This window comes from Notothenia coriiceps, unplaced genomic scaffold (genome assembly GCF_000735185.1).
Source record: "Notothenia coriiceps isolate Sejong01 unplaced genomic scaffold, NC01 NC01_scaffold00014288, whole genome shotgun sequence".
In the NCBI taxonomy this organism is placed as follows: Eukaryota; Metazoa; Chordata; class Actinopteri; order Perciformes; family Nototheniidae; genus Notothenia; species Notothenia coriiceps.
Window position 1 is genome coordinate 112,216 of NW_011346989.1, and position 11,415 is coordinate 123,630.

The 11,415-nt window shown below is 40.8% G+C and overlaps 1 protein-coding gene across 2 annotated transcripts in view; it reads left to right on the forward strand.

The window, feature by feature from the left end:
• Positions 1 to 11,293, forward strand: part of bcar3 (BCAR3 adaptor protein, NSP family member) — a 48,143-nt gene extending 36,850 nt beyond the window's left edge. Inside the window, exons 1-14 of one of the 2 annotated variants that reach the window (XM_010774579.1) lie at positions 795 to 945; positions 2,032 to 2,160; positions 3,200 to 3,325; positions 3,448 to 3,564; positions 4,349 to 4,581; positions 5,256 to 5,356; positions 5,496 to 5,621; positions 6,333 to 6,557; positions 6,997 to 7,604; positions 7,832 to 7,947; positions 8,394 to 8,565; positions 8,763 to 8,874; positions 9,371 to 9,574; positions 9,681 to 11,293. In XM_010774579.1, the coding sequence (XP_010772881.1) occupies positions 922 to 945; positions 2,032 to 2,160; positions 3,200 to 3,325; positions 3,448 to 3,564; positions 4,349 to 4,581; positions 5,256 to 5,356; positions 5,496 to 5,621; positions 6,333 to 6,557; positions 6,997 to 7,604; positions 7,832 to 7,947; positions 8,394 to 8,565; positions 8,763 to 8,874; positions 9,371 to 9,574; positions 9,681 to 9,859 (2,472 nt within the window). In that variant the 5' untranslated portion in view covers positions 795 to 921 and the 3' untranslated portion in view covers positions 9,860 to 11,293. Of the gene's footprint in view, positions 1 to 794; positions 946 to 2,031; positions 2,161 to 3,199; positions 3,326 to 3,447; positions 3,565 to 4,348; positions 4,582 to 5,255; positions 5,357 to 5,495; positions 5,622 to 6,332; positions 6,558 to 6,996; positions 7,605 to 7,831; positions 7,948 to 8,393; positions 8,566 to 8,762; positions 8,875 to 9,370; positions 9,575 to 9,680 lie in introns of those variants that run through there. The other variant, XM_010774578.1, reaches the window with a different exon arrangement.
• Positions 11,294 to 11,415: the final 122 nt, after the last annotated feature.

Consider the following 11,415-nt stretch of genomic DNA (forward strand, 5'->3'; position numbering starts at 1 on the left):
TCGTTCTCTCTCTTACGTTTGGGTGTGCTGCTGAGTCGGTCCCATCTCGAACCTGACCTGCTCAGATGCTGACTAGAAGTCCCTACGAAGGTAGGAAGTCCGCCTGGGAGGGTCGAACGCCCGTATTTATACGACTCCACCACAATTTATTGAATTCGTAATTAACTTCGTAATAATGTATGCTATAACGTAAGTTATTACGGAGGCTTGGATCAAACTCTTCTTCAGAGGATCTTTGAGGCGTTGACATTCAGCGTCCTCTGAGACTATTTGAAAGGTCTCTTTGCACCAGCATGTGGACCTGTAAAAAGCATACACCATGAAACTGTGCACCTACATTAAAACCATCTTCCAGTTTCCCTTGAGCTCTTTGGCTATCAATTAAAATGTTGCTGCTTTTTAAAACATTTATTTATATATTAATTTTTTTAGAGTCTTGGAAAACTATATATTATGTTGTTTAGGTATCTGGACGCTTAAAAACGTTTTTTAAAAGTAAAAAATATATGTCAATATGTGTCACAAATATATATATATATATATATATATCTGTTTACATAATGGAACAAACTGACTTCAGAAAAAAAGCCAATACAAGTTATACAGTACATTTAACTTAACGACTCACTGTTAAGTCCCAGGGGCAATTTCAAGGAAGTGTTTGCATCACCTGAGACTGTGTGTGTGGTGTGAGTGTGTTTATGTACGTCAGGTGAGGGTGTGTACGGAGGCAGGTCCGGGCGGTTGGGTGCATGGAAAGCCAAGAAGAGAAAATCACAGAAGACAGAGAGAAAGTGTGTGTGAGCATGTTGTCGGAGAAATGTTGTGTGTGTTTGAAAGTGAGCTGTGTGATTCTAAAATATGAAGCTTGTATGAGTTTGATATGAAGTTTGTATTTGAGGATAGGAGGCAAAGGAAGACATGCAGAGACCGAGCAGCTGTCACGTAAGTGTGTGTGTGTGTGTGTGTGTGTGTGTGTGTGTGTGTGTGTGTGTGTGTGTGTGTGTGTGTGTGTGTGTGTGTGTGTGTGTGTGTGTGTGTGTGTGTGTGTGTGTGTGTGTGTGTGTGTGTGTGTGTGTGTGTGTGTGTGTGTGTGTGTGTGTGTTGGCACTGCAACCTGTCAGCATGTTACCAGATTGTTCTGTCACTTTTCAGTTCTCTTAACTTTCTGTGTTCACTGTCAGTATTAAACTGTAGATCGTGTGAAAGTCTGACAGTTTTCTAAATAATTTAGAACTATTAATGCTGCCTGTCTTTGTACCTTAGCTTGTTTTACTCTATCTGTCTTAGGTTACCTTACCTCCAATCTATTAGGTTTTAAGGATATGTTTTCGGATTCACAGAATGTAAAATAATGAGTCATGTTGGGCTACACAGTAAAATATCTTTCTTTTTCAAAAATCTTCTGGTTTCTGGTGCTGAACATTAGCTGTAGCTTTGGCTTTAGCGTTGAGACTAAATTATTGTTGTTGCCTGGTTGTTGCTGCTGCAACAAACTTGACACATCTAAGGGAAAATAAGAGGATTTTAAAGCAAAGAAAAGTGACAGTTACAGTTGTTAATATGTGTCTTTTATCAACAAATAAAATTCAAAATCTCTGCACATTTTAAGTTGTTGGAGTGCAAAACATGTTGGAAACCACTGATACACAGTGATTTACTGTGTGTACATATATATGTACACAAGTACATATTTACTTTTAATTTCACTTTTCATCCCACTTTCAAATTATTTTTCATTTTTCCATGGTCACTGGTATACAATAAGTACTTTTTGTTATTGCTGTGCCTTGGAGCTTTGGCTTCATCACTGTTTGTTTCATTGAATGAGGAACTGTTGATGCTTTATGATATTTTCATGCGTCAGCTACAACCACCTAAATGCATTGTCTATATTTGACAATTTCGAAATAAGCTTATCCAAGCTTTGGACAGATGAATAAATACTATGACCCATGTGTATGTGTGTTTTTCTATGGAGATCTGCCACTAAATTAAGTTCTGTTTTTTGTATTTATTTTTTCACAACAGTTTTCCAGGGATCAGTTCATCGTGGACTGTCCTTCGGAGAAACTTCGCAGAGAGCTGGAGGAAGAACTAAAGATGAACTGCGAGGAGCCGAGAAGTCACGCATGGTACCACGGAGCGATACCCAGACAGGTAACACACACACACACACACACACACACACACACACACACACACACACACACACACACACACACACACACTCACAAATCTGAGTCACGAGTCCCTCCCTTTAAAAGCCCGGTTAAAAACTTGTTGAACCTGATCGCCTATTATTAGTCTGCCATACTGCGCACACAGTGCTTACAGAAAGATTATAACTTAAATAGTGGCCTCAGCAGCAGAGCCGGGGTTATAACATAAGGTCAGTATATAAAAGGCTCAGTCTGTTGCTGTGTGTGTGTGTGTGTGTGTGTGTGTGTGTGTGTGTGTGTGTGTGTGTGTGTGTGTGTGTGTGTGTGTGTGTGTGTGTAAGAGACAGATTGTGTGTTCCCCCTGAAAGCCAGCTCTGAGATGTAATCATTTTTAATAAGCTGCTTCCTTTGGCTAAACTAAACTACCATTATATACTATACAAACACTTCCTTAATTAAAGTCTGTTAGTGTGTGTGTGTGTGTGTGTGTGTGTGTGTGTGTGTGTGTGTGTGTGTGTGTGTGTGTGTGTGTGTGTGTGTGTGTGTGTGTGTGAGTGAGAGATGCAGTAAATGAATCATGTGAATGACTTTTTTAATCTTTTGCAATTAGACTTGTGTAAGGTTTTGTGTTTGCTTTGAGGGCTGCGGCTCAAGTTTATTGCCATAATAAATTAAACGAAGTTAAGAAATTCAAAAACTTTAATGTAAATATTGTTTAGTAAGTTGAGGCCTAAATAACTTCAGTTTGTATGTAACCAATGCAGAGCTCATAAAGAAGGTTACAGTATAACATCCAACCCTTATTAGATCTAATCAAGTGTTTTGAACATAAACAAACAATGTATGCCAGCGTGCGTGTGTGTGTGTGCGTGTGTCTGTGAGTGTGTATGTGTATGTGTGTGTGTGTGTGTGTGTGTGTGTGTGTGTGTGTGTGTGTGTGTGTGTGTGTGTGTGTGTGTGTGTGTGTGTGTGTGTGTGTGTGTGTGTGTGTGTGTGTGTGTGTCCAATGCCATATGTAATCTATTGCATTCTTCCAGGTTGCAGAAAACTTGGTTCAGCGTGACGGAGACTTCCTGATGCGTGATTCGCTGTCAAGCCCAGGAAGTTATGTCCTCACCTGCCAGTGGCGAAATTCTGCCCAGCACTTTAAAATCAACAAGAAGGTAAAGCCATGTGTATGATTTCATATAAAATACGCAAAGGTTATCTTATGTGTTAATAAAAAGTTGTAAATCCACAGAATACTAACTAATAAATGAATCACATTTGAACATCTCACCTTCAGGTGGTAATGTTGAACGAAGCCTATTCTAGGGTGGAGTACCGGCTGGAGAGGGAGGGGTTCGACAACATCCCTGCACTCATAAGATACTATGTTGGCAACAGGAAGTCTGTCTCCGAGGTGGGTTCCATCAAGTATTTTAAACATGTACTCTTGTAATGGAAAACATATTCAATAGTTATTTGACACAGTACAACGTTACATGTACTACCCAGTGGTGTAAAGTAACTCTGTACATTTACTCATGTACTGTACTTAAGTAACATTTTGAGAGACTTGTACTTTACTTAAGTATTTACATTTTTCCACTACAATTCAGGGGTAAATTGTGTACTCCACTACATGTATTTAATACTTTCCTATACTTTGCAGATTTAGATTAATGTTGTGAAATATAATCAACACTTAAATCAGACTTTAGTTACGCCTGGAGTAAATTCACCAGCTACCATACATAATTAAAACTAGCTGCACCTTTACCAGCTTTGTTAGCACTTCAGTGCATCAATAATTATAATGACAACATATAATATATATTATTCTGAAAAGGGACAGTTGGCATAATGAGTACTTTTTATATATTTTGATGGTAATACTTTGATGGTAATACTTTTACTTGAGAAACATTTCGAATGCAGGACATTTACTTGTCACAAAGTATTCCTACACTTTGGTACTTGTGGAACTTTGGAACTTTTATTTAAGTACACAATCTGAGTACTTCTCCCACCTCTGGTACTACCTTCTAATGGTTACATAGACTGGGTGTCATATGCCATCCAAAGATGAAGTCATGATCGGAAAGGAAATGTACAATGTAAGCAATGTAATACTCTACTTTCATAAAAAGAATAAAAAAACAACTTGAGTTTACTTTGTGTCTTCTTCTTTCCCTGCATTTAAGGTGGTTGGAGCCATTATTTTCCAGCCAATCAACAGAGCGCTGCCGCTGCGCTGTTTGGAGGAGAAGTACGGGTTGTCCAGCCATCACAGAGGGACGATCATATCGCAGGAGAAACGTAACCAGAAGCGCCTCAGCCTCAACATCACTAACGGACACACACAGGACAGTGCACGCACCACGCAGGACAGCACACACTGCCGGGACAACGGCACAAGCCGAGGCAGCCAGCTCAGGTTGGTACACACCTGGAAGAAAAACACATTGATTGTGGCATGATTGATGTGTGTTAGTTTTGTTTAGATGATCACCTACAGAACATGTGTAATTGGTTGGATTTGGCAAAAAATCCCTGAGTTCCAAGTAACACAAACCTAATATTTAAAGTGGGTAGTAGGCTGCAGACCAACTAACATACTGTCTGCTATATTTGATTAATGTACACTTACCTTTACTAAAGTCATCTTTTCTCTCTGTTTTCTTTCTATACAAGCAAAGACTTAAATAAACCCCTTAAACCCCTTCCTGCTTTTGGACATTTAACATGTACCCTTGTTCTGTTTACATTCTTTATCCAGGAAGTGGGCTGTATATAGGACATGTTCCATATGTATCAAAAGCCCTCTATAAATAAAGACATGGTGTATGACTTTTCTGCTATAAGGATCAGAAGTGTGTTATTTCACGAGTACACTGAGCTTAATGTAATGACTCAATGTCTGTCTGAGTAAAGAGACCGAAAGTAAAACAAGGTAGAAAGAAAAACAAAGAGAAAGGAAAAGAACAATTCATTTTTTATGTCAAGGTCTTCTTTCTTTGCTTCCTTTTCAATGATATGGCTATTTCTTTATTCCTAAACCTTTCTTTGGAATAGCTTTGATTTTTTTTGGCGTTCCCTTTCCCTACTCAGGTTGAAGGATCGCTGTGGCAGCCAACCAGCGAGTCTAAATCAGGTCCCAGAGAGGCGACGCCCACTGAAGGCACACCAATCAGAAAGCTACCTGCCTCTCGGTAAGTGAAAGTAAAATGTGACCTTCGTATGCTTTAGACGAAGTTCATGTCAACACACAGAACAATATTTGGATTCTTTTCTGTTTTCTGACCTTTTACCTTTATCCTCTTCTTCCCGGAACCTCCTCTACTTCTCCAGGATCCATACCCCAGCCTCCTGACCCTCTGCTCCCGGGCCCCAACCCCAAGTCTCCAGTGTTTCGGACGGGCAGTGAGCCGGTGCTGAGCCCCTCAGTCCCACGGAGGTCTGCAGAGTGTCTGCCAGGTCAGTAGGGGGATACAATCCAATGTTAAACAAATCTGTTTAAAAACTATCAAAAAAAAACAACCTTAAAAATGTTCAGCAACCTAAAGAGCATCTGTCAATCTGCTTATTGGTATCATTTGTATGATCCACTTATTGGCCAGGATCAAATGCATTACATATAGTTTTTTTTAGATAAAAACATTAACCCTTTGCTTCTTAACCGCTCCACATTCAGTACCAAGGAAAGAGCAACAGCTCTGTTGTTCCTTTTACAACATTTGATGAAGTCCAAACAGCATGTCTTATCTGTTGTAAAACCAAAACATACACACACCAAACCAACTGAGACCTGTCTACCACACACACACACACACACACACACACACACACACAGACAGACAGACAGACAGACAGACAGACAGACAGACAGACACACACACACACACACACACACACACACACACAGTGTAATCTATCCTTATTTGCTCCTGCCATTGTTTGTATGGAAATAGGAAATGAAATGTAACCCTGTCCTCATATGCTTCCATGCACTTTTTGGTTGTTTGATTCAAATTTGGCAAATAGAGTAAAGTGAATAATATAAAAACTGGTTGTACATGGCACAAAAAATGAAATAACAAATGTCTCTAACACAGACACAGAGGATTACTGCCTTGATTGATTACATTTGGTTGCAGAAATATCTGATCAATCATTTGGTGTTTACAGGCCAGGCCATCCGGGGCTCAGATAGCCAGCTGTGTCCCAAACCTCCTCCAAAGCCCAGCAAGGTGCCCCTGGCCCGGCTGCCCCGCTCCCCCGCCCTGCAGCCTCTGGCGCCCCCCCCCATCTCCTCCAGCCTCACAGACGCCTCCTCCACCTCCCCCAGGCTGGCTGCACCTTCCCTGGACTCCACAGGTGTGGATACTCATGGTTCTACATGGAGGAGCGGAGGTAACTTTATTTCTTGTAAAATGCATCCACAGTAGGTCAGTCACGGTGTGTAAGGAGAGACTTTTAAACGTATCAGGAAAAGATAGTCCTACATGAAGAGGCACACTCGTACATAGTAGTGTGAAACAGAGTTCCAAAATACTTCAATTGATCAAACATTGCTATACTATTAATTTCGGTTTTAATAAATGAACTGTTTTCATTATCCAAGTTATTCGACCTAATTTATTTTAGGAAAGGTTACAAGTTGCTTTCAGTCAGTTGAATTTTCTATATCAAGATTACCTTTTTTAATTGCTCTGGATGTGCATATTCTATTTTGATACCTATATAATTGATACATTGACTGTGGAGTAAAGAGATCTATATATAAATGTCAACTTTCCCCTCTTAAAAACCAAATGGAAATAAATGAAGTACTGTTGTTGGTTCCCCACAGCCACCACAGGCCCTCCTGTTCCTCCAGTGAAACCCCTGAAGTTCCTCCAACAGCTCCACCCTGCAGACTCCTACAGCTCCTCCAGTTCTCTCCTCTCCCCCGCTGAACAGTACTCAGATTCAGAGACAAACGCAGGATGGACTGAGCGCCTGCAGCCCAGTCCCGCAGAACCGAGGTCCTGCAGCCCACTACAGTGGGAGGAGCCAGACTCCATGTCGGACCTCTACCTTCAGCCTCTGCCCTGCAGCTACGTGGAGAGACTGAGGAGAGAGGGAGAGGGCGGGAGACAGGAGAAGGAGAAGGATGCGGGAGGGAGGAGAGGGCTGGATAGGAGCTCCTACCATCACGCCATCGCTGCTTTGGAAAACACCAGCGAGGAAGAGGAGGAGGACGCAGGGAGGGAGGAGGAGGAGGAAGAAAAGAGGAGCAGTTTCCAGCGGCCGGTGGAAGAGACGGAGTCCACGTTCCGGCCTTCGGAGTTCGGATCTCGACTTTTGCCGGAGGAGAACAAACCGCTGGAGATGGTGGTGCTGAAGAGAGCCAAGGAGCTGCTGCTCAGCCACAATCACCACAGCATCGCCAGACACCTGCTCATGGCCGACTGCCAGGTAAACACACACACACACACACGTAACATGTTTATTGTTGCTCCTCCACACAGATGTTCCTTTTATGTGTCTCGAAAATTGATTTCTATCCTGCAGTTGTTGCAATAAAATGACGCAGGAGAATCACAACCCTGAGCCGAGCACAATGTTACACTGTATTACACACAAACTGGCAGCCACAGAATAAGAGGACGATACAACGAGACTGACCTTTTTTCCTCCTGCAGGTTGCGAGGATAGTCGGAGTGACTCCAGAGGTCAAAGGTCAGATGGGCGTGTCCTCCGGTCTGGAGCTGGTGACGTTGCCGCACGGTCGACAGCTGCGGCTGGACCTGATGGAAAGGTACGCACCTATCATCACACATACACACTGCAGCACACATTTAGTAACACACTTCCAGGAAACCCCTTTAAATGTAACCCAGTGACTCCTTTCAAAGGGGTCCCAAGTTAAATCTGAAAGGTCACAATAATTTTTTCAAGTTTGTTTTTCTGACCTTTTGGGGTATTTTTTCAAGATACTGGGTACTTTTGGCTCTTGCCACTTATGGAATGTATTTATTTTTAAAGGGTTGCCATCCAAGATGGTTGGGAACAACTGGTTCGGTTAAACCAGCCTGCTCTCAAACTAAAGAGGATATCATTGATTCATAACTGCTGGGTCATTCATTCTACTTCCTGTCGTTCTTCCAAAAACTCACTGAGAGATCAAATTAGAAACAAAACAATACATTGACATCACATAGTTGTTGGCTTGTGTTGATTATCCACCCCTTCTTGGTTTCCCAGGCACCACACCATGGCGATAGGTGTTGCCGTGGATATTCTGGGATGTACGGGTAGCGCAGATGAGCGGGCGTCCACCTTAAATCGCATCATCCTGGTCGCAGTGGAGCTGAAGGACACGGTGGGCGACCTGTTTGCTTTCACGGCCCTGATGAAAGCTCTGGATCTGCCACAGGTAACACACACACACAAACACACACTTTCAAAGTTTAACAGACATTGATGAAATAAAAGTGTCGGATAAATAGTTCTCAATCATTACCTGCCAGAATGTTTCACTTTCTTGTGTCATTTGTTTTCTATTTGCAAGAATATGTCTTTCTGTTTGTAGGAAATCTTTAAACTTGATTTGTGTTGTTTTTCACTCTGCAGATCAGCCGTTTGGAGGAAACATGGACAACTCTACGAAGGAACTACACACAGACCGCCATCAACTACGAGAAAATACTCAAACCTTTTTACAATAATCTGTATGAGGGCACAGGTACTAAAAATGCACACAGAAATGCACACAGAAACACACACACACACACACACACACACACACACACACACACACACACACACACACACACACACACATTGGCCCAAGGTGTCTTAAACAGCATCAAACATGGATTCAATAAAAAAGGAGAGAAAACTAGCATCAAAACAAATTATTAACAATTTAGACAGCTGTCACATGCTATACAAGTTTGAGTTAAGACAAATTAATGGAATTAATTATAACATTTTTAGAATCAAATGTATTCCCTATGGTTAATCACATCATGTTTTAAGGGCACAATTAATTAAATGTCTATCCTACAAGTGTTGATTTCATCCCAAAAATTCTCAAGTGCAGAATAATGTAGTATGATAGAGATACTATAACATTTGTTTATAGATTCAAGGGTTACAAGAATGTTTTTTTTTAAATATGAATGGAAAATAAAATGTGGCTTTCTTCTTATTTTTCATCCACCTCGCTCCTCCTGCAGCTTCCTCCCCTGCGGTGGTCTGCGTCCCCCTCCTGCTGCCCCTCCTCACTTTGATGGAGCGCCCGTCAATCACACCTGAGGGGGCGGAGCTCTGGGAGACCAGCGACCAGGGCTGTGACATCATGCTGCGCCACCTAGAGGCCGCACGCCAAGTGGCACACAACTCACACAGCTACACAGCCAACGCACACAAGTTATTACAAGGTACAAATAAGAAAACGCACAAACATGTACAGAAAAATATATAGTTTGTGGATTATAAGAGAAAAATAAGAGATGTCTAAAAGATGTAATTCTTTATCCCCATCAGGATTGACATGGGATGAAGACCTGTTGGAGGTGTTTAAAACGGACTTTCAGCTGCGGCTGCTGTGGGGGAGCCGTGGAGCTTCAGTTAACCAATCAGATCGCTACAACAAATTCAACCTCATCCTCACTGCGTTGTCACGGAAACTGGAGCCCCCGCCTAAAACACAAACATTAATCTGACTCCAACCTGAACAAAAACTCTGACATCAAATGCACTTTGGACTTCAGTCGAGCATCAGGAGGACAGGAAACAAAGAGAAGAAGAGGAGCAAACTGTGACGAGGCAGGAAGTTGATCAGCGAGTGATGAAGAGGATACACTTTAAAATCTCCATACAAAGACTCAGCAGCCGAACCTGATGTCAGATGTTGATTAGGCTCTTAATTTGTTAAATATTTCACAAAAGTCTGTCGTTTTACTCTAGTTTAAAGGCTTCAATTTCACTCAATGACTCATAGCTCATAGACACCTCACATTCTAAGATACACATGCAGGCATAATCTAAAACATACCCGGATCAAGATCATCATTATTACATTTGAATTACTCTTGCCGTTGCCATGATCAAGAGATGCAGGCAATATCCAAAGTTCACTTAACCCTTATGTTGTGTTCTGGTCTCCCGTGACCCGTTTCAAGTTAAAATGATATCATAACTACGCTCTAGTTTCTTTTATCGGAACACAGCTTCATGATATCCTCCACAACAGCTATACAAACACTACAAAACTGATTATGACCATTTTTGCCAAGTCTGAAGGTCTCTAAAAAAAAGAGTGTATAATTTGGTGGCCCACCCCCTTTATCAATTGTAACAATAATTTTTCGCAACATGCACCTGGTCAACGCTTTTGAACACAACACAAGGTTTAAATCCTTGGAACTTGAATCCTTCATGAAATGGAAAGATATGCGGCTTTGTCACAGCTTATCTTTAAAACAATCTTTTTAAAGGGAGTTACTGATTCCTGAGAAAAGAGCAGACACAAGGAGCTTAAACTGAGGCTTTTAATGCTTTTTCCCTGATAAGGCACTTGTTTTATTTCTACTCTGACATTCCAGTTAATGGAGAACATCATTTTGCCGCATCAAACTACAAATAGCTCATCTTGTGACAAATATATTCAGAAGAAAATGTCAGGATGTGTATGCCCTCCGTATTTATTTATGTGAAAGTAGTTTTATAAACGGAGGAAGGAAATTTCCCTACAAAATGCACATCTCTGTACGTTGCTTAGATAGAAAGAAAACATGTGAGAGTTGCAATGAGATTTCTGGCTATAATGATCTCTGTTACCTTCGATATGAAATCACTGAAAACAATCATATTATATAATAACATTATATAACAACATTCACATTAATACAATATTAAACCAAGGTTTTTTTTCACAAATCATTAGATATATAATATTTCCAGGTGAAAATATTTTTCTTTCTGCATAAACCTGAAAAGTAAGTTAACATGTGAGAGACTAAAGTTGTACATAATTGAAAAAGTAGCATGTTAAGAGACTGTACATATTTCCTGTAGAAGACTGACTGTAAAAAAAAAATGTCGCTGATTTTAATATGTTTATATTACTATGAATTTAAGAATGAATAAATATGGTGTACAATCTGCATCTTTGTGGACATTTGGCTTTGTTTAGCTTGTTATTTTATTGAAATTCATTCAAGCATAATTAAGGTACTTCTTTAGGACACTTGTTGAAGGCATTTTACTCATGAATTAA